Here is a 24263-nt window from a genome sequence, read left to right as displayed (position 1 = left end):
TGTAACATTATAACCAAAACGGAAAATAAAGTTGTGATTTATGTAAAATTAGGTTGGGGTAAAAAGGTATTATATTATTATAATAATCTAAATATTATGAGAAGAAAATTTATAAGAAAAAAATGCAAATAGTTTAAAAAAACCCAGAAATGGAAAAAAGCTGTCATTTTGGGAGAATAAAGACAAAATATTAAGAGAAAAAAGTTGTATTTTAATGATTATTTTTTTTATTATTAAAAAATATTATAAAATATATTTTTTTAATGAAACATTTTCAAAAATATATATTTTTAATATTTTGTCACGTACCGAAGTACAAGGTGATAAGAGTACTTTTGAGAACAAATTTTTGCTTTGTTCAATATTGAAATATTTCTGGCCATATAAGAATCTTAATAAAAAAGAAAAGCACATGAACAAAGAAAAAGTCCTTTATCATCATCATCATCATCATCCATTCTCCTCAACACGTCAACTGGACAAAGTTCCAAGTAAAATGTACAAGCTTTCTGTGAGGTCATCTTAGCGGCTTAAGTTGACCAAAGTTGGAGGGGCGTCCACATAAACGGGGTTCCGCTGTTCAAGTAGTTATCCACGTGGAGTACTTTATTCAAACATCTACCGTCAGTGGGATTACATAAAAAAATATGTTGCATGGGTAAACATGCAAAAATATCCAGAAGAACCAGAAGAGCGTCGGCTAAAAGCATTTTTAGAAAAAGAGAATTCAAACCTCCAGCACTTAAACGGCGAATACCAAAATTAAAGTTCGGGAAAAACTGAGCTGTTGAGCAGTGGATGCTAACACGGCTGCGATGTGCAAATCATTTGCCGACACAAACCCCCCCCCCATTGAGGCCAGGCGTTGGTTGGCTCCGACGTTTTTACAGCATGTCGTCCTCCTCGCCCCCCCCATACATGTCCGCCAGCTTTTTGAAGCGAGGTCCCCACTCGCTCAGACAGTCATAGTCCTGGTCTCCGCTGCTGGACGAGTTGAGGGTGGACAGGCTTCCTGCGTCGGAGCCCCCGCCCTCGTAGTCAAACACCAGCAGGGTGTCGTAGGGGGGCGCCGTCGGGTCGTTGTCGGCCGCCTTCAGGTTCTGCAGAGGGGGGAAAAAAAGCGTTAGCCTGTTAGCGTTAGCTAGCATTAGCCTTAGCATGCTAGCGTTAGCCTTGGCGTTTGGTTATCCCAATCCCTTCCAAAGGTCACGGGGCTTGACTCACGTCGTCAATGAAGTTGCCGATTTCCTCCGGGTTGGCGGGACGAGGTCGGTACTGCGGGGCTGGCAGGAAGTTGGGCACCACGTCGTTCCTGAACACCTCGGGACGGTTGTCCAGGCCTTGGTGGAGGACGCTGAGATCATAGTCCTGGAAGATAGACGGCGTTTCATCATACGCGTATGGAATACTTTTAAACATTTGTATTTATTCAGTACTTTTTAATATGCACCGCCGTCCCTCGCCACATCACAGCTTCAATAAGTCTCTACGATATTGGGTAATACAGATGTAAAAGGTGACTATAGGGGTGTTATGTCACGTCTTGAGGGTTCTAATAATGTAAAAAAAAAACATTTAGAAGCTCATAAACAGGTTTTTTATGCCATAACGATGAAAATATTCCTTTTATTAATATGGAAATTCACTTATCGCCAAAATAAACCATCATAACAAAAGTACGTTCCTTGGTTATTTACGTTTATGGACAGCTTACTTCCTGCGGTGGCTGTTGTCGCATTCATTCATTCATTCATTCATTTTCTACCGCTTATCCTCACGAGGGTCGCGGGGGTGCTGGAGCCTATCCCAGCTGTCTTGGGGCGAGGTGGGGTAAAAAGTAATAAATAAAAATTGCTAAAGTGCAAAAAAACCCTAAATATAATGTAGACTTCAGTGTAAAAAAATTCTAATAAATACAAATATAAGTGACTTAAGTGTGAATTTTTTTTTTATCAAAATAACTCAAATGTAAAAAACAATAGTCATAAATATAACAAAAATTAAATAAAAATGTGAAAATAAAATTGACTTAAATAAAAGTAAAAACCAATTACTAAAATGTAGTGTAAATAAAATACAAATGTAAAAATTAAAATAAATACAATTATAAATTAAGTGTAGAATAAAAAGTCATTACTTAGATGAAAACATAAAACTAACCAAAATGACTTAATTTAAAAGTAAACAATAACAAAATTTAGACTTAAGTGTTAAAAATTAAAATAAATGAAAATAGCTTGTATAAAATGTTTTCCAAAATGACTTCAATGAAAGTAACGTTACCTGATCATCCTCGCCACCGCCCTCTTCGTCATAGTAGTAGATGTTGTCTCGGATATCGTCGTCCTGCAGCAGAGGCTCCTTTTGCTCTCCCCTTCTGCGTCTCGCAAACATCAGCAGCAGGAGCAGCAGCACTGAGCACGCCGCAAGATGAAAAAAAAAAAAAAAAAACCAAACAAAGCGATAAACGATTTGTGCCGATGGATAAAAAGCCAAGGTCATACTCACAGAGAAGCAGGAGGATTCCTCCCAGTATTCCCAGTATAACCGGCAAGTCCGTGCCGCCCGCCACGCGGCCCTTGCAGACCACCTCTTCCCCGGTGCAGTCGCACACTTTGGCCTGAACGGTGCTGTCCTGCTGGAGGCCCTGGTTGTCGGCCACACGGAGAACCACAGTGTACTCCCCGCTTGCCAACTCGGTGGCCAAATTCAAGATGATGCCCGTTTCTGGAAGAAATCAAAAAAGGAAGTTACAACTTTTGTGTGTGTTTCCAAAACCCTTACAAGGACTTGGCATTTTTCTAAGCCACGCTACTCTCCAAAATACCCAATACATGTACCGGATTTTCCGCACTATAAGGCGCACCTTCAATGAATGACATTTTAAAACTTTTTTCCCATATATGAGGCGCACCGCATTATAAGGCGCACCTTCAATGAATTACGTATTTTTAAACTTTTTTCCATATATGAGGCGCACCTTCAATGAATGACATTTTTAAAACTTTTTTCCATATATGAGGCGCACCTTCAATGAATGACGTATTTTTAAACTTTTTTTCCATATGTAAGGCGCACCGCATTATAAGGCGCACCTTCAATGAATGACGTATTTTTAAACTTTTTTTCCATATGTAAGGCGCACCGCATTATAAGGCGCACCTTCAATGAATGACGTATTTTTAAACTTTTTTCCATATATAAGGCGCACCGCATTATATGGCGCACCTTCAATGAATGACATTTTTAAAACTTTTTTCCATATAATGAGGCACACCTTCAATGAATGACATTTTAAAACTTTTTTCCATATGTAAGGCGCACCGCATTATAAGGCGCACCTTCAATGAATGACGTATTTTTAAACTTTTTTCCATATATAAGGCGCACCGCATTATATGGCGCACCTTCAATGAATTACATTTTTTTACTTTTTTCCATATACAAGGCGCACTGGATTATAAGGCGCATGGTCAACTTTTGAAAAAATTGAAGGCTCTTAGGTGCGCCTTATAGTGCGGAAAATACGGTAGTTAGCCCATGTAGTTTCTTGTGATTGCAAAAAAAAAAAAAAAAAAACTTACTAGAATCGTTCATTCTTGCCGTCCAGTTGTTTCTGGACATGCCCTCCAAGGAGACTGTGTATGGTCCGGCAAAACCAGGTCCATCTTTATCCGTTACAGACAGCAACTGAGGGGCCGACTCTTTGTTGCACACCTGGGAAGCAAAAACAATCCAATGGAAAACAAGAGCTGGAGACACTGGGCACCAATCTCCGGCATCCGGCAAAAACACATTTCAAATGGAAGACAACAACATTGAAGACACACCGTGACGGAACGCTCCTCGATTGTGGGTGCGTTGTCGTTGACGTCCTCAAGGAGGATTATCAGCGTACCCGTTCCAGTGGCTGGGACTTCATCTGGTGGAGACACGTTGCAAAGTTCACGTTTGGGCTATGATTTGATGAATTTGAATGAAGCCCATTGGCTTACCGTTGTCGTACGCGCCGATGAGAGCGGTGTATTTGTTGTCCTTGACAAAGACGGCCTCTCGGTCCATGGGACTCTTCACCGTGATCACGCCCGAGAGTTTGGCCACATTCAACCAGCCTGCCGGGTCGCTGATGATTTTATACCTGGACGTTTGGAAGGTGCAGACAGAATTCGTTAGAAAAAACGTAGCCTCGAATGCCACACAAAAGATGGAGTCGCTTTCTTACATGACCGACTGCTTGCGTGCAATGTCGGGGTCCGAGGCGGTGTACTGCACCACGTCGGCGTCAACGGCAAGGTCCTCACGTTTAGACACAAGTTTCTGCACCGGCTCAAAGACCGGGGCTTCGTTGACGTCGATCACGTTCACCACCACGGTGGCGGTGGCGGTGGGCAAGGGGGTAGCGAACGGGACTTCGTTCTCCACGGCGACCAGCAAAGTGTGCTTGGCGCTCTTCTCAAAGTCCAGACCCTGGGGGAAAAACGTTACAATTATATGATTAATATTCTAACATTTGTATATTCCAACATTACTAGAGCCCTCAAGACATGAACTAACACCCCTATAGTCACTTTTACATTTGTATTACACAACATAGTAGATATTGTCACTTAAAATAAGATATATATATATATATATATATATAAATATGTAATATAATATGGAAACAGAGTCCCACATTAGCGGTTCCTTGTTTTTTTCAGCGTACATCCTGCAGTGACCATTGTCTCATTCATGTATTTTAATGCTGGTTTTACAGTCATATTACCCAATATAGTAGACATGAGTAAATGAGCCATGTGTAGAATACAGCGCTAGTACTACATTCTAGTACTAGTACTACTCGCCCCATTTCTTAATGAATGACAAAAAAAACAATGTGATAGTGACAGAGAGATGTTCGGGCGATGACGACTGTACTTCAAAAAAAACGTGATTATTTATACCTTGACAGTTTTGATGATTCCCTCATTCTTGTTGGCTCCCGTTTCCACAGAGAAAAAATTTCCGGGATCACCGTCAACAATCTTGAACTTTGCATTCCAGGCTGGAGAATGTGGCTCGTCTCCGTCCGTCACAGACATCCGAATGACCGCAGCGTCCACTTTGTTTTCTGCTATGGATGCTTCGTACTGTGAAAAAGCAAGAGGGAATCACAATGTTGGACTGCTACGGGGCCCTTTAAGATTTACTTCAACCATTCTTCAGTGATTTTCCCCACAAACAAACAGTCACTGACAGTTATTAAAAGATGTCCACTTATTTAACAATTTGGCGGCACATTTACGCCTGTGTGTATAATTGTGATTGTAAATTGAAGATTATGCTAAATAAATGACAATGGACCTTTTTTTTTTTTTTTTTTAATGATTGAAGCACATTGTATTGTAATACCATCAGTGGCGTCATTAGGCCTATTTTAGGGGGGGGCTTCGGCACCCCCTAAAATGTTAAACCCCCCCTCAATAATTTGATATTTTTTATTGATTTTTTTTTATTATTACAAAAAAAATCTGACAAATTTCATAATAGAGCAAAAGCAGGCTAATAAGCAAGCCAATAAGTAGGCTAAAAGTATTAGTAATCAGAAGACTAATGATGATAGTGATAATAACAGGCTAATTGATAATATAATAATGATTATTATATAATTGATCAATGTCCACTGGACAAAATGGTTGCAGAGATTGAGCAGCGGTTTTGCAGTGTACTTGTGTCACTAGGTTCTGGTGCCTCAGAACCTAGTGACGCCCCTGAATGCCGTCCTGGGGAAATAAAAACCCATCTTCAAAAAAAGAAATGAATAAAGGGACCAAAATAAAAGACATTTCATGTTCATGTTGATGTAAAGAGCGGAGTCAAACGGTACTCACAGAGTTCTGAGTAAACACTGGAGCGTTGTCATTGCTGTCCGTCACAGTGAGGATGACGTTGGCCTTCCCGTTCAAGCCCTCACCCTGCATGTCGGCTGCCTCTACCACCAGTGTGTACTTTGGATATTTCTGTGGGAAGGAAAGTGGTTGAAAACATGGCAAACGACAGCAAAGATGAGGACGGATGAGAAAGCCCTCACCTCCCGGTCTAAGCCCCCCGCATTGATTCTGATGGCTCCGGTCACCGGGTTGATGTCAAACAGACCAGCTCTGGGCAGCTCGGGGTCTTGGCTGATAATGCGGTAACGGATGTCCGAGTTGTCGGAGTTGGGCTGGTCCGCATCCGTGGCAACCACCTTAATCACCTCGAAACCTGCAGATTGATTCAAATAAAGAAGGGTGAGATTTCCATCGTTATGGATGTGTCATGTTGGCGCAAAACAAATACCGCCCACCCGAGCTCGTAAACGCATAACACGCCTGGTCCGCCGGAAAAGAAGAAGGAGCAGGAGGGATCAACGTGGCCAGTAAGTTTAGATTAGACAAATACATTTGCTACTACTTTTTTTAATCTTTCAGATATGGCGCTACCCGTTTGCTCTCGCTCATTGACCCAGTATGATGGGACTGTCACGACACTGTCCACTACATCAATAGATTGTTGTTTTGTTTTTTTTTTACACATTTAAGTAATCCATTTAAATTTTGTGTCATTTTTTTCCATTATAATTTTAAGCTTTAGGTCATTTTATTTAGTTTGTATTTCATTTTCATTTGTGTACACTGTAAATTGTAAAAAAAAAAAACACACACAATTTTTATTTCTTTTAATTAATTTTAACACTTAAGTCATTTTGTTATGGTTTACTTTTAAATTAAGTCATTTTGTTTTGTTTTTTTTCATCCACGTAATAAGTTTTTTTATTCTACACTTACAGCAAGTAATTTATAATTGTATTTATTTTCATTACTTTATACATTTTTATTGGCATTTACACTACATTTAAGTAATTATAATTGTTTTGTTTTATTTAAGTCAATTTTCTTTTCTAATTTTGTTATATTTACGACAACTTTTTTTTACATTTAAATCATTTTGATAAAAAAAATTCACACTTAAGTCATTTATATTTGTATTTATTTGATTTTTTTTTACACTTAAGTCTACATTTCCTATTTAGGGTTTTTTTAAAGCAATTTTTAATTATTACTTTTTACAGGTTTTTTGGGGGGACAAATGTATGCTCTTTAAAGTCACTTACTAATTCAAATTAGTAGATTACAATGTAATCTGCCACACAGATTACAGTGCTGAGTGAAACAAAGGAACAATCCTTTTGTACCAGTCAAACACGTGAGGACCAAGCAAGAACAACCTGACAGATTTCCTAAATAAATGTAATAAAAAAAAAAAAAATTTTTAAATGAAAGTTACCTTTTGGTGACGCCTCAGCCACTTCCCCGCGGAACGTGTCTTTTTCAAATATGGGTTTGTTGTCATTCTGATCAATGACGTTCACGACAATCTCCATGGGCTCCTCGGCATTTCCAGACCCGTCTGCCACAGCGTGTGCTTGGAACTGCAAAGACGTACGGGTTAAGCGCCCCAAGTTACGTTTTGCTCTGCTAGCACTGAGCCTCCCGTGCAAGCGAACGCACAGATTTAAAACGTACAAGAGGATCTCACCAGGTACTTGTCCTGCTTCTCTCTGTCCAGTGGTTCCGTGAGGTAAAGGTTTCCGGTGTCTCTGTCCATGTTGAAAAGTCCCACGGGAGGCTGATCGGCTCCCGGACCGGTGATGCTGTAGAAAATCTTCTTCAGTTTGTCTTCGTTGGACCGAATCTACACGACACAGCAGGGAAGTAGTGAGGAACTCGAAGGGTCAAAATTAGGGAGCGACCAATATGGTTTTTTTGGGGGGCCGATGCTGATACCGATTTTTTTCCATCACCCTCAGCCGATGGCTGATTTTGCTTGGGACGATATTTGTGGCCGATACTGCTTTTGATCCTTCAATTTACATGAAAAAACGACCGTGATAACAAATATTCCAGGTCTCATGTTTAAAGAAATATTTATTGAAATGTAAACACTGAACACAGTAGGATTCAGCTTTCTTAAACACACATTTAAACAGCATTATCAACTTTAAAAGGAATAAATGTGCAAAACATTTCTGTCGTAGTTTAAATTTATCCAGCATCCATGTGACGACTGCTCCTGCGCAGCGTGACGCTGGTGGGTTCCGTGTTTATATAGCCGTAGAACTCAATACTAATAAGGATCAGTCAAAATGGCCGCTACCAGCATTTCAATAACATCTGGGATTGAATAAGTTAAGTTACCGTCATCAGATCCAGAAATCAAAAGTTTGGGGTTTTTTTGAAGACCACCCAGGAGGACTCACCTGGGATACTTTGAGCGGGTAAGGACCTCTGTCGTTCTCTGCAACATTGATGTCGGGAATAACCCAGTCTCTCTTCCTCCTCTTCAAGCCGGTGCTAGGTCTTGGAAAACGCAAAACAGGCACGTCGGGATCATCTGCGCTCTGTAAAGAAACAAGAGGCCAACGCTTGCATTAAAATCATGAACTCATAGCGTTCAACCAATGGTGTGGAATGGCCGAAATACACAAAACACTGCAAGTATTACATGTTGTCATGAATGTACCCGTTACTACGTGTATATAAAACCATGTTTTAATCACGGCCTATGTGTATGCTTTTATGTGCACTACTGAGCTGTTGCCTTTTTTCTGTTTTTATATCTTTAAAACACAGAAAAGAGAAAGACGTGTGTTGCTTGGAATATTTTTTTTCAAGGTAAAAACAGTAAATGACTTCGTTATGCTAGTCATAGCATTTCAGTATGTGGAATCAAACTATGGAATGGATTAAGTAAGGAAATCAAACAATGCACAACGATGAGCCAATTCAAGAAACAATACAAGCAGTTGATGTTTGCTAAATCCAAGGATGAAGAGTCTTGAACCAGTCATGATGTGCTATATATATCACTATATTGACACGCACTATGGTACCCATTATGGCATTGGATGCTCATATCACCCCTTACTTCAGTACGTGACAAAAAACTTTTTTTTTTAATTTTCTTTAAATTTCTTTAAAAATAATGATTTTTTTAAATAATAATTTATAATAATTTTTTCACAATAATTTTTAAAAACATTACAAAAAAATTTAACTATATTAGGAAAGCAGGAAGTGAACAAATGTAAGAGTTAGTGGTTGTAAAAGTACCAGATGGAGGGGTAGGATTTAATAAGCTTTGCTTCTTCCTACTCCTTTTGGACATGTGGAACTGGGAACTGATTATGGGATGCACTCAATTGTACAAATGAAATTAAACCATTACCATTACTATTAAATGCAATAGCAAGGTGCAAAAAAACCAAAACGTGTGCTTGTCATTTCTGGGTCAGCCACTAGAGGTAGCCATTTCACTTTCCAAATACTCAAAACCTTTACATACTGTACATGTATTAATAGTAGTCAATGAAACAATACATGAACTTTATTTTGCTGCAAGCAAGAGGTGCTAAAGTCATGTCAGTTTGAGTTTTTCCTGTTTATTTCTTTTGTGCAAAGTCACCATTTATAAATTGCACGAAAATCAACTGTGTTAAACAAATAAGACACCTTTGTTAGGTACAGAAAGTAGTCACAAATGTGTCGCTATGCTGTGGGATGTGACTTTTGTCTATTTCTGTCATGCGGCGGTGAAAGGCCACAATCTGTGTACCGGGAAGTGAAACTTGCACCCACCTTCCTGCAAAAAAAACCCATCCTCATATATCAGGTGTATATGTATATCAGCTTGCCTTGTTTAAAGTCCAGCAGATTATGGTAGTAATCGGTGACACGCCAACATGGCGTCAACACCGTGTGAGCATAAAAAGTCAGTGTGCCACACAATGGGTGTCCAAACTTTTTCCAGCGATGGCCACACAGTGAAAGGGTGCAATGGCAAAATAATATATGTCTAGTTCAAGAAAACACTGCATCTCAGCATTGCAACATAAATGAAAATGCCTATTAGTACCAACTTTTTTTCCCAGATTTTTGCTTTTAAAAAAAAAAAACAACAAATACAAATATTACAACTTTCTTCTAAAATCATCCTTGTAAATGTTCTTTTCATGAATATGATGACTTTATTCCAATTATATTTTTACTTAATTCACAAAATGCAACTTTTTCCGCAAACAAATTTCCCCCAAATTACAACTTTATTTTATCATATTACGACTTCAAAAAAAAAAAAACTATTTAATATTTATCCTTAATGTTTATCCTTTTTAAAATTGCAGCTTTTCCCCCTCTTTATATTTGTCAAATTACAGCAGTTTTTCCATGAATTCCGTTTTTTTTTCCCAGTTTCCAACTTTCTCACTGGGTCAATGCAGTCGAACACTAAAAGGAATTAGGTGTCTATTGTTGTGCAACCATAGTAAAAATACCATGTAAATACAAAAGTCCGTTATTGGTAATAAACTCTGATCCTACCTCTGCAACATGGTGGTCTCGTTGATGCACTACCCTGACAGGAAGAGTCACCTTGCGCCCTTGCGAGTCCCACGTGTGGATCAAGAAATCAAGTTTGCCATGAAGAACAAACTGTCTTTTTACCTGAAAAAATAAAAATAAAACATCAGTCAAGTCCAACCAAGTTAGGTTTTTGGGGTTGAAAAAAAAAAATACAATGAAATAAATCTCGGAATTGGTTGGGATACAGCCACCCAAAAAGGAACACTAACACACCATACACATGCTCATGTTGATTTATTATCTATCCATTATCGTTTGCATAAATGACTTAAATGGGACCAATGCAGCGAAGACAAATACTCACCACCACAACCCCGTCAGTCTGGACCGCGAAATGAGAGTCATCACTGGAGAAAGCAAACCTGCTGCGCTCCGAACATTCTGTGAAGTCCACTATAGAAATGGGGAAGACCAAGTGCCACATATGAAAAAAAAAAATAAAGTGCAGTTTTTCTTCCATCCCTCAGATTATCACGGATAATTGGTCCCAGACCCGACCGTGACATGTGGATTTCCTCAAAATAGGACAACTGAAATTGCATACAAAAAACCTGTTTATACGGTTATTAACATTAGAGCCCGCTAGACATGAAATAGCACCCCTACAGTCCCCTTTAGACTCCCAATGTTTACTGGGGGAGTACATTACTTGTTTACTACTTCTTGCTGTGGCTACCGTCTCATTACTATAACATTGTTTACTTTTGTATTTTTGTTCATCTAGTCAAATTTATGCTTGATCAGCACATAGGCCGTAGTCATGGACAATGAAGCAAGTCAGACTAGATAGGACAGCTCCAGTCTGGGAGCTATTTATCCTCTAAAATGGAGGAGGCATGTCCAGACAGGAATGTTTGGTGGTTTGAATCCCAACGACGGCCATTTGACACCACTAAAGAGCCAACCACTTGTGTCTGGACCGCCTCGTCCCCGAGAGGATAAATAGATTGGATCTTGACAAGAGCTGTCCTATCTGGTCTGACTGGTGCGTGTGTGTGTGTGTGTGTGTGTGTCCCACCTAGTCAGGATCTGATGAAGCCTGCTTGGATGAGAGGCCGAACGTCTTCTAAGATAACTTGTATAGTAGGGCTGGGTTAAATGATTATTTTTGGAATAGAACATTTTTCAATGCATCGATTAATCTAATGATTAATTTTTAAGTCCGATTTGATTCGACTTTGATTCGATTGTCTCCCCATAATTTGACCTATATATAGCAATTAATGCTATATTAATGCAATTAATGTACGGTGTCTTCTCCTACACACAAGCACGAGCTCCCGGGTGCTGGTGCATCGCGGTAGTGCCTGCATGGTACGCCATCTCCATTTTGCACAGGTCGCAGACCCCCCAATCGTTACCTTTAAGTGACGCTTATCCTCATTAGGGTCGCGGGGGTACGCTGGAGCCTATCCCAGCCGACTTTGGGCCGAGTACAATGTTACAGTACAATGTCAGTAAATAGAAACTAGACAGCTTTTGTGTTGGCTCACTTCCCTCCATTACTCACATATTAGCAAAAGGGCATATTAGCAAAGATCATCTGAAATTGCTAAACGGATGACGAACTGTGATCTCACCCACTGACGCGTGTGAGCGACGGAGTCAGCAGGTTCCTACTTTTTTTTCATTGTGAAATACTACTATAAAAAAAAAAACACATAGTAGATCGTAGAACCCTCCTGACTGGCTCACGCCGACATAAGCAGTTGTCTGTATGGCGAAATGGTGATGATAAAAGGATTTTTTAATGGTTGTCCTCAATGGGTACAAAATGTAAAGGGTGTATTTTGTTAGTTTTTACAGAAAGATGAATAAAATGATCTTTGTTGGTGGTAGGTGGTAGTTCCTTTGCTGTTGTCGCCACTCCCGTCCGTTTTATTTTCCTTGATGCCATAACCATAAATGTGCTGTTGCAAAAACACTAAACATAAACTGACCCATTTTTTTCATACGAATGACCCCTTGGGCTCTGACATTTTGTCAACAAAAGTGACTTGAGCAGCCATTTTTTAGTAATAAGAACGCATGGGGACCAAAGGGGACCAGTGTTTACATCACAGACATGGTACTCACGACTACTAAGAAAAGAAAAACACGTCACCATTTCCTTGTTAGGATTAGCTTTTTTTGCATTTTGCATTTTAAGATACAACCCAGGCTCAGTAAACTTTTAATTGTTGACAGGCTCTGAGCAGAGACGATTTGCAAAACAGGCTTGGGGACATTGTTGCGCCTTGCAGGTAGGAACATTACTGAAAGTGGAGCAAGCTGAAACTTGCTTGAGCTCCCGTGTGTCGCTCATGAAGAGCACTCGCCTACAGAGCCATATTCAGACAGCGCTATTTATTCAAACTCAGCGGGAATCCGTTTATAAATAAAGCTGCGGATATTTGGACCTTTCCTTCAAAATTCAGAGCAGATATGACATGAACTGACCTAAGCCACAATAAATAATCCTGGAAAAACTTATATCGAGATTGCTTACCTTTTCCCAGCCGTGTACCCGGTCCGAGTTGTTGTCTGCTCACTTTGAAAACCTTCATGTCTGACCCAAATCCGGGAACACAGGATTGCTCCTCACACCAAACTGGAGCCTGAAAGAAAAGAAATAGTATAAGAGTTCATTCATAAAAAAATAACGGAGGCTCCATTCTTTCAGACACCTCGGAACAACCGGACTCCTATGATTCAACACTGGCGGTGTTCCGATCCAATAGTGATAGAAAAAAAACAAACAGTCTCCCGAAAAAAAAGCATGGCTACAGCCGTTGTATTCTTGGGCTAAATTATGCATTTTCTCGCATAAATCCATTAAAATACAATTACAGTTTAAGGCAATAAAATTTTTTAAAATTAAAATAAATACATAAAACACTCAGTGAAAGCAAATGTCACGTATTCTTGGCCTAAATTATAATTTTTCTAGCATAAATCCATTAAAATACAATTACAGTTTAAGGCAATAAAATAAAATTAAAAAAATAAAATAAATACATAAAACACTCAAAGCAAATGCCAAGTATTTTTGGGCTAAATTATGAATTTTCTAGCATAAATCCATTGAAATACTATTACAGTTTAAGGCAATAAAATAAAAAAAATTAAATAAATACATAAAACATTCAGTCAAAGCAAATGCCAAGTATTCTTGGCCTAAATTATGAATTTTCTAGCATGAATCCATTAAAATACAATTACAGTTTAAGGCAATACAAGACATTAATAAAATGTAGTCTACACAGGCCACTAGGTGTCACTTTTAACAGGCACCAGACTTGCCTACAACTGGCTTTGATTTAACTATTTATCACACAACAGGCACTAATAATAATAATAATAATGACAATAGTCACCATCATAACAACACAGGCTACTGTTGTGAAATCTCAACTCCCAAGAGACATATTATTGTGTACTAATTGATATCTTAAATGGCTTATTTTGCCTGATTATATCTACTATATTGGGTAATTAGAGTGTAAATGTGACTATGGGGTGTTATTTCATGTCAAGAGGGGCGAATACATTTGTGAAATTTGTATTTACAAAGTAATAAACAGGTTTTCTACGCTCCAACTATGAAAATGTGTTATGCCAATTTCCCTAGGGGGAATCCCAAAGGGGTCTTCCTGTCCAACAGTCTTGTTGACACCAAAGCCAGTATCATCAAAGAACGATGTTGGAAGACAGTGGTGGTGGATCCATTCTAAGGGCATCGCAGACAGCAGGTCAAAAATGGGACGACAATATGTTAAATATAACTCATGAAAAAAATGAATAATATCCCCTTTGGATATGCAATTATTAATTCATTAAAAATAGAAAATATATATAATATTATAATATATATAATTTGTAAAAGAAAATATATGTGCTTGTGTTGCCTTAAAAATAAAAACAAATCAATGAAGGAATAAATAAATGTAAACATAAATTAAAAACAAATATGCATACAAATTACTTAAGTATAAAAACTGAGTTAAAAGAATGAAAATATATTTTCGTTAAATAATTACAATGGAAAACAAGTGTGAAAAATCTTAAATGACTTAAAGAAAAAAAATTAAAATAACATTTAAAATGTAAAAAAAAATACATCAATAAAAATTGACTTCAGTCAAAGTGGGTCGTGACACAATGACCACTGGAAAATGTGGGTCCCAGTTTGAGACCAGTCAAGAACGTCTGCTGTGGTCGGCCATTTTGGATGGGTGCCATTTTTTGTGAATCTGGACCATTTCTATTTTGGTGGGTGGGGGTTGATTTTTATGTGTGGCCAAATAGTCCTTCATGACATTCATTTTTTTTTATTTCCAATCAGTAATATGACAAACCCCCCAAGCTGTAAGACAATTAGGTAGTTGGCCATTTTGGTTTGTCGGTACCGTTTACTGGATTTGGGCAATTTTTATTTTTTTTTTTGGAGGGGGGTCTGTGTTCATATATTCCTTCATAAAATTCTAATGCAAACCATGTTTAATTTTTATTTCTAAACTATGCCAAGGGCTAATAAATAGCCATCTGCGTGCCGTCCATGGCCCACGGGCCGCACTGTTGACACTTTTTCCCCACCAAGGGCCTCACACAGAAAGAAATTCAACCTGCATCGGTGAGTTAAAAGTCGTGAGGGGAAAGTGAAAGGGAAGAGGCAGAGTGCTTCCATGTTAGATATTGACGAGTGTGAACAAGTTAACCTGTCGACGCCATTACGGAGGAGCAGGGCGAGGCCATTAAGCTCCAGGACAGAAAGTTCCCTACTTAGTACTCATGCATGAATAAATGATGACATGTAAATGATAATTAATTATTTTGTCTGAAGAAGAGAATTAAATTAACACGTAACTTAGTCTAACTTTGAATGAAGCAGTTTTGTTGTGTATAGATACTACCAAAATGACTTCCGTGTTCAGTTGGTAGCGTCTGACTAAGTTAAAGGTGAAATGATCAATAACATAGTGATATACTAACGCTAAAATCGTATATAAACTAGATTAAAACAGCCGTAAAAGCAAATTAATCACTTGGAATCGCTTAAAGGGCACACAAAAAGAGATAACTTACCAGAAGCAGGACGAAGAAAGTCCCCCACACCGCGAACCAGGCGGTCCCCATCTTCTTACTGATCCCCAAAATGCTCTACCGCTAGCGACGCCGACGACAAAATGAAAGTATATCCAAGTGTTCGAGTCCAAGGAGCGTCCGTGTCTCCGGAGAGTAGTTTCAGTTGACTTGTGAAAGAGTTCGGTTAGAGCAGAGGGCTTTGGTCGTTGCTCAAAGAGATGAGTGGCTGCAGGTACGTTGGGGTCGTGACGTCAGCTCACAGGTGCGCGCCTTCCGCCTTCCCACATAAGGGCATAGAGACGGACCCACGTGACCCCACAGATACCAATGGTTTCTGTGGCGCATTGAGTCACGAATGTGGAGTAGAAACAACCTTCCGCACACAAATCTTACACGTCTGGCATGGATGCAACTTTACTCCCCTCCCTCTCGCTCTCTCACACTCATACACACACAGCCACTGACTATGTGACAGGCATGTTAGTTGCACTTTAAACGTGTTTTAAACAGGTTTGTGAAAGACATATATTGATGTATGGGTATCATTTGGGGTGGTCATGTGACCATACCAGGAAATGGCCTCCCCAAAATGACGGCTGCCAAGTAAGCTAGCTTGTTTTTTAACCATGAAAGCTAATTTTAACCAATTTAACAATTGCAATTATTCAATAGGGTGTCAAATATTACCATTATATTGTTTCTAGTATATTTCTTCAATGAATTCCAAAAAGAAAATGACAGCTGCCAAGTAAGCTAGCTTGTTTTTTTAACCATGAAAGCTAATTTTAGCCAATTTAACAATTGTAATTATTCAATAGGGTGTCAAATATTACCATTATATTGTTTCTAGTATATTTATTCAATGAATTCCAAAAAGAAAATGACAGCTGCCAAGTAAGCTAGCTTGTTTTTTTTAACCATGAAAGCTAATTTTAGCCAATTTAACAATTGTAATTATTCAATAGGGTGTCAAATATTACCATTATATTGTTTCTAGTATATTTATTCAATTAATTCTAAAAAAAAAAAAAAAACAACCTAGGAAACTACCACTATTGGGAGTTTAGCTTAAATGTTTTTATGGAAAGTCTGATAAATGTGAAAAATTTGTCACAATAGCAAAAATGCTAAGTCACATTTTCAATTATCGTATGTTCTTTAATTCAAAGTACATTTGAGTTACACAAACAAGTGTCACATTCTTTTGAAATAAGGAATACAATTAGCATGAACAATGTAACACTGACTGAAAAATGGAAAAAAGGATACAAGGGCCACTTTCATATTTTTTTAAACCAACACACGTAGATATGATAACATGTTATACTGTATGTATTTCAAGAAAAAACTGTATCTCAGCTTTGTGATATAGGTGAAAGTCGTATTATTAGTATGATTGCTCTTTTGTTTTTATTTTTTACTCATAATATTTGGACTTAATTCACATATTATAGCTTTTTCTTCTCATAATATTATGACTTCATTGCAATGTCATAACTTTTTCCCTTACCCATTTTCCAAAAATAACAATTTTATTCTTTATTTTTATTTGCTTTTCATAATATTGTGACTTTTAAACTGTCTTTCTATTTCATGAAAGTTAGTTCTCATAATATTACGACATTATTGCCATAATATTTTTACTTAATTCACATAATGTTTTCCCCAAAAAATGTAAAAAATGTTTTTACAACTTTATTTTGTTTCGTTTGTTTCTTATAATTTTATAACTTTACGGGAAGACATTTTTTTCCTCATAATATTACCAGTTTATGATTATGTTCATTGCAACTTTTCTCATTAGAATACAGTTTTTCCCCAGACTTCAAAGCAGCCTTTGTTGGTTTGTCAGTGCACTTTACCTGCATGAAAGGGGCCACACCAAATGCCATCAAATGCCATATGAGTCTTATCATCAAAGTAGTAAGATCACAAAATGGAATAAAAAAATCCATCATGTTAAATTGACTGTAGGATGCGGACATGTTGAAACAACGTTCCCGCCATGCTCCTTGAAGTTGTTCTCCATGGTGAGAACCATGAATAATTCATTATTGCGATAAGAGCCTTTCTCCCGGCCATAGGTCCATTTTCTTCCTGGACGTCAACTGACTCATTGTCAAATGAAGAGTCATCGCCGTGACTGTCTTTGTAATACGGAAGGCTGCTGACTGGCAAGCCATGTCATCCCCGAACTCACCAACTCATGAACTGTGTTACAATGGAAGCCGCCATCTTAGTAAGTCCAAGTTGAAACACATGGGCGTGAAAGAGTGTTTTCCTTCTTCTTGAATTCTTTTTCTTTCATGTTTGTCACACGTAAATGTTTCAGATCATCGAACAAATGTAAATATCAGTCAACAACTGAACACAAAATTAAGTTCATTCATTCATTTTCTACTGCCTGGACTGGTGGCCAGCCAATCACAGGGCATATATAGACAAACAACCATTCACACTCACATTCATACCTATGGACAATTTGGAGTGGCCAATTAACACGTTTATTTTTTTACTTCTAAGAGCCGGTGGCGTCATTAGGTTATTAAGCCCCCCTAAATAATTTGATATTTTTTATTGATATTTTTTCATTGTTTTTATAATTTTTTTGTCAAAAAAAATCTCTGACAAATTGTATATAATAGCGCAAAAGCAGGCTAATAAGCAAGCCAATAAGCAGGCTAATACTAGCCTACTACTACTAGTAGTAGTATTAATAATCATTCATTCATTTACTGAATTATTCATTGACTACTGCTTATCCTCACAAGGGTCACGGGGGGTGCTGGAGCCTATCCCTAGCATGTTATTAACCTAGCATGTTTTTGTTTTTGGAGACCCGAGTTTGATTCCACCCTCCAGGTTGTACCCCGCCTCTTGCCCAAAGACAGCTGGGATAGGCTCCAGCATGCCAGCAAGCAATAGATGTGATATGTACATTTATGAGAATAAAATTATAAATTAACAAGAATAAAAGTCTTACATTTATGAGAATAAAGTCGCAAAGTCATAAAGTTATATTATGACTTTTTTTTCTTGTAAATGTACGACTTTAATCTCATCATATTACAACTTTTTTCTCATCAATTTACGACTTTATTCTCATTATATTACGACTTTTTTTCTCATGAATGTAAAACTTATTTCTCATAATACTATGACTTTTTTTGCAAATTTACTGTCATTATATTATGACTTTTTCTCTTGTAAATGTACGACTTTAATCTCATCATATGATGACTTTTTTTTTCTCTCAAATGTACGACTTTATTCTTTTAATGTTACGACTTATTTTCTCATCAATTTACGACTTTATTCTCATTATATTATTACTTTTTTCTTGTAAATGTACGACTTTCATCTCATCATATTATGATTTTTTTTCTCACAAATGTACAAGATTATTCTCATGTTGCGACTTATTTTCTTGTCAATTTATGATCTGGTAATATTACAACTTTTTTCTCATCAATGTATGACTTTATTCTCATAATACTATGACTTTTTTCTTGTAAATTTACAAATTTACTGTCATTATATTACAACTTTTTTTCTCATAAATGTACGAGATTATTCTCATGTTACGACTTATTTTCTTGTCAATTTATGATCTGGTAATATTACAACTTTTTTCTCATCAATTCACGACTTTATTCTCATTATATTACGACTTTTTTTTCTCATGAATGTAAAACTTAATTCTCATAATACTATGACTTTTTTTGCAAATTTACTGTCATTATATTATGACTTTTTCTCTTGTAAATGTACGACTTTAATGTCATCATATGATGACTTTTTTTTCTCTCAAATGTACGACTTTATTCTCTTAATGTTACGACTTATTTTCTCATCAATTTACGACTTTATTCTCATTTTATTATGACTTTTTTTTCTTGTAAATGTACGACTTTCATCTCATCATATTATGATTTTTTTCTCACAAATGTACAAGATTATTCTCATGTTGCGACTTATTTTCTTGTCAATTTATGATCTGGTAATATTACAACTTTTTTCTCATCAATGCATGACTTTATTCTCATAATACTATGACTTTTTTCTCATAAATTTACAAATTTACTGTCATTATATTACAACTTTTTTTCTCATAAATGTACGAGATTATTCTCATGTTACGACTTATTTTCTTGTCAATTTATGATCTGGTAATATTACAACTTTTTTCAATTCACGACTTTATTCTCATTATATTGCGACTTTTTTTCTCATAAATGTACAACTTTATTTTCATAATACGACAACTTTTTTTCTGTAAATTTAGGAATTTATTCTCATGAAATTATGATTTTTTTTCCCCGTAAATTACGACCTTATTAACGTAATACAACAACTTTTTTCTCGTCAATTTACCACTTTATGCTCAAAATATTTGGACTTTTTCTCGTAAATTTAGGGCTTTAGTCGCATAATATTCCAACCTTTTTTCTCGTCAAGTTAGGACTTTGGCCCCCGTGGGGGCTGAGATGTGAATGAGTGTTTAAGAAAAGTATCTCATGCCGTAATCCGACTCTCCCCTCCTGCCACTTAACTTCACTCCTCCACTTCCCCCTCCGTTCAGGCCTCTTTCAACGTGACCTCCCTCCATCTCCAAGCACCCACATCTTCCACTTGTTAAGTGATGGCCGCTGTAAAGTGTCCAGTCGGCTTTGCGCACCCGCCGGGCGGGTGGATGACGAGTGGCAAAGGAAGAGCACAAGATAACATCTGATCTTTGCATTTCTAAAGTCATCCATTATAGTACATGACCAGAAGGTCTTCAGACGGAGTTCCCTTTTTTGGGAACTCTTTTGCTTTTCGTTCCTTATTTACTATTTGCAATGCAACAGTGACAATGGCGAGTTGTATTGAGCCTTGAACATCATTGCATTTGCAGTCTGTTTTGATCTAAAATAACATCATTAACTAGAGAATAGTTAGAATAACCTCCCTTGGTGTCCCTGGGAATAGATACATAAATGCAGCATTGTTGAAGAACAATGGAGTCTTTCTGACTTTTTAGAAAGCCTGACTGTTGCTCGGTCCGTTATCAAAAAGATGATTAAGTTGCCTCTTATCACTTCATGTTCAATGACTAGGTAGGACAGCAGTGTATCCATCCATGCATCCATCCATCCATCCATTTTCTAAACCGCTTGTCCTCATTAATGGCCACAGGTGAGCCGGCGCCGAGCCCAGATGACTCCACGCAAAAGGCAGACTCCACCCCCACAGGAGCAGACATGGACCCATCCAGTACTGGCCGGGTAGGATATCCTTTGGACCTCACACACTGGCTAAGAAATATACTTTTACTTCTTCTTCTTCATAAATTGTCTTCTCGTAATATCATTACTTTATACCCAAAATATCTGGACTTTATACTAGGGATAATTCCAATAATATAATCATTTAAAAAAAATAAAAAAACATATATTTTTTTAAATATACACAAATTTTATATATATATAAAAAACATAGTTTTTGTTTGATATATTATATATAGTATTTGTTTAAATATATATATATTATATTATTATTATACATTATATAATATTATATAATATTATATATATTATTATATATATTATTTCTTATATATATATTTAATAAATATTAAAAACTAATATATATATTAATATATAGTATATGTATATATATAAGAAATATTTAATATAAGTCTTATATTCTAATAATATAATAATTCTAAATATATAATATTTCTTATATATATATATTTAAGCAATATTATTAAATATTAAGCAAAAACTATGTTTTTATATATATATATATACATTTAAGAAATATTAAACAAAAACTATGTTTTTATATATATATATGTATATAAATTTAAGAAATATTAAACAAAAACTATGTTTTTATGTATATATATATACATTTAAGAAATATTAAACAAAAAGTATGTTTTTTTGTATATATATGTATATATATTTTACAGCATGATGTATCAACTCGTGTCCAGGATATTGTGCTCCCGTTTCTTCAACTGGGTCTTACTGTATGAATGCACAAACAGCCGGTTTGTGTTTGTGTGCGTTAAGGGAGAACCTTTCTTATCTGGCGTTTCTCCCCATCTTCTCACACCCAAACAAGCACAGCGTCCTTGCACTTATCATGCTGGAATGCACAACAAGCTCCCAGGCCCCAGAAGAAGCTCTTCATTGCTAGAGACATGAACAAATGGCGTTGTTGGAGATGTTGCAAGAGAGCAAAAAGAGTCATACGCGAGTCAACACAAGCGTGGGTTTTTGGTTTCTTCTTGAAGTTCAAAAAAACGGGTCCAAAAAAGTCACAAAAATAAAATGGTTTGGTGAAAAAATAAGAGTCAATCACGACCCTTGTGAGGATAAGCGGTAGAAAATGAATAAATGAATGAATGATTATTACTAAAATAATAAAATAATAATAAAATAATAATCTAAAATAATTTGATATTTTTATTGATTTTTTTACAATAAAATGTCTGACAAATTGTATATAATAGGGCAAAAGCAGGCTAATAAGCAAGCCAATAAGCAGGCTAATACTAGCCTACTACTACTACTAGTAGTAAGCCAATAAGCAGGCTAGTATTAGGCTATTATATAAAATTTGTATATTACATAAAATTTGTCAGAGATTTTTTTTGTAAAATTTCAAAAAAATCAATAAAAAATATCAAATGATTTATTATTATTTTCTATAAAATAATAGGCCTAATAACAGGCCTAATGATGCCAATGTGAGGCTAACCACCTGCTGGAAGGATTCCAACCTGGGAAGAATCAAGAAGACGAACGGCCGTTCTTGTCCGTGTTGCCACAGTAGGACTGGTCTGGTCTGGTCTGGTCTGGTCTGGTCAATCATTCACCGTCAAGTCAATGTTTACACAAGCCGACTGCTCCAGACACGCAACAAAGCATGAAGTACACATGAAGTAGTACGCACCACGACCCGCTTTCCTGTACGCTTTCCTATGACTTGTCTTAGTCTTGAGTTAGATCAAGAAGGGGGGGAAGGGGGACCAGAGCTAATCCAGGTGTAGTCAAGACTTCAACTTGGCCAGAGGCAGGTTTAACTTGTTTACCAAGGACACCTACCGAGGACATCTTCAACTAGTTTAACACTAGAAAGACAAAAAAAGGACAATTCTAGAATAAAGTCGTACATTTCATTTTTTACAACTATATTCTCCAAATGTATGACTTTTTTTCTCTTAAATTTACCTTTTTTTTATCAGAGTCTCAGATTTTTTTCCCCCAATGTGACCCTAATACTGAATCCCGTCGTAGGATTCATTATTTAGGAATGGAATATTTTCAGAATTTACAGCATACAAAACCTGTTACCAGATTAAAGTGGTACATTTACAAGAAAAAAAGTTGTAATATTACCTTTGCAAAGGTCACATTAGCCCCACCCCTTAATAATCTGAGATTTTGACAATAAAGACGTACATTTAGGACAATAAAATTGTAAATATATGAGAAAAAAAACTCGTAATATTATGAGAACAATGAGTTTTATGGGCCTGCAGCATATTGCAAAATAAAATGAAAGACGGCCCACATCAGAACATTATGCTAACAGAAGTTAGCATAGCATTGCATAGTGTGTGTTAAGATGTGAAGCGATAAGAAGCGTGTGGTTAAATAAACAGTCAAAAAATATATAGAGAATAATATAAAAATAAAAATAAAAATAAAAATAAAAATAAAAATAAAAATAAAAATAAAAATAAAAATAAAAATAAATATAAATATAAATATAAATATAAATATAAATATAAATATAAATATAAATATAAATATAAATATAAATATAAATATAAATATAAATATAAATATAAAGCATACACAACCACTTCAAATTTGCAGAATTTTTATATGGGGGATATTTGACATTAATCCCTCGTTTATCACGATTAATTGGTCCCACACCAAAGTGTGATAAGTGAGTTTTCGCAAAGCAGGATTCCTGATATATAAATGGAATATTTTTGTAGTTAGAGCATGGAAAACCTCTTTATGACCTTCTAAATATGACTTTTAACATTATTAGAGCCCTCTGGAAATGAAACAACACCCCTATAATTACACTACTATGACTCAATTTAGCGGACGTAGAAACAGAAAATAAACATAACATTGACTCACACATCAATTATGACTTTTTCAACTCATAAGTCTCACCATTTAATGTCATATTTATCACTTTCTTATTTCTTTATTATGACTATTTATCTCCTAATTATACCAATTTATACCATAATTCGGACTTACTTCATAATTATGACTTTTTACCTTGTAATTTGTACAATTTTTACATTATTAGAGCCCTCTAGGTATGAAATAACACCCCTATAGTCACCTTTGCACTCCTATTACTCAATAAAAATAAAAATAAACACAACATAGATTGCAGGGGAGTTACTTGTCGTTGTTATTGTTCATTTTCCAAGCGAATCCGTGTACTTTGAACGTTTAAGGCGGTTGCGTGCGGTGAATTCAGAGCAGGAAGACGTCCATTAGGAGAAGAGAAAGAGGACACTCATTATATCTCCCGCTGCTGATGGACATGCGGAGGAGTGTTATTTATCTCTATGTCTCCAGATGACTACGCTACAAGCATGCAGCAGCAACACTGGACTTCCTGTTAAAAGCCCATTATCAGGCTGCTCATAAGCTTTTAGTTCCCATGCAATCTTGATGCTAACAAAGACTCACAGTCTCGGTTTTTTTTTTTTTACGATTGACGTGA

General features: G+C 36.5%; 1 protein-coding gene across 1 annotated transcript; it reads right to left on the bottom strand.

Moving 5' to 3' along the window:
• Window positions 1-413: 413 nt before the first annotated feature.
• On the bottom strand, window positions 414-15775 carry LOC131107120 (cadherin-1). The gene is made up of 18 exons (XM_058056830.2): window positions 15504-15775; window positions 12928-13036; window positions 10744-10832; window positions 10398-10520; window positions 8279-8419; window positions 7558-7713; window positions 7306-7450; window positions 6071-6243; window positions 5871-5999; window positions 4944-5129; window positions 4223-4467; window positions 3996-4138; window positions 3831-3922; window positions 3585-3717; window positions 2509-2727; window positions 2284-2414; window positions 1225-1368; window positions 414-1100 (listed from the first exon to the last, which is right to left on the bottom strand). Exons 1-18 carry the CDS (start codon window positions 15552-15554, stop codon window positions 885-887), a joined length of 2625 nt encoding a protein of 874 aa, XP_057912813.2. The 5' UTR covers window positions 15555-15775; the 3' UTR covers window positions 414-884.
• Between the last annotated feature and the right edge of the window lie 8488 nt (window positions 15776-24263).

The sequence above is a fragment of the Doryrhamphus excisus genome, linkage group LG19 (assembly GCF_037039965.1).
Source record: "Doryrhamphus excisus strain RoL-2023G ecotype Guam linkage group LG19, RoL_Dexc_Guam_v1.1, whole genome shotgun sequence".
Lineage (NCBI taxonomy): Eukaryota > Metazoa > Chordata > Actinopteri > Syngnathiformes > Syngnathidae > Doryrhamphus > Doryrhamphus excisus.
The sequence above is the reverse complement of the archived record's forward strand: the minus strand, read 5'-3'. Positions and strand labels throughout refer to the sequence as shown.

Bases quoted from the DNA above. Each gene is read 5' to 3' on its own strand.
- LOC131107120 (XM_058056830.2), bottom strand. From the start codon at position 15,554: ATGGGGACCGCCTGGTTCGCGGTGTGGGGGACTTTCTTCGTCCTGCTT. The intron at 7,451-7,557 runs GTGAGATCCTCT...ACGTCTTTGCAG, and splicing joins AGAAGCAGGACAAGTACCTG to TTCCAAGCACACGCTGTGGC. The intron at 6,000-6,070 runs GTGAGGGCTTTC...TCCTTCCCACAG, and splicing joins CGGGGGGCTTAGACCGGGAG to AAATATCCAAAGTACACACT.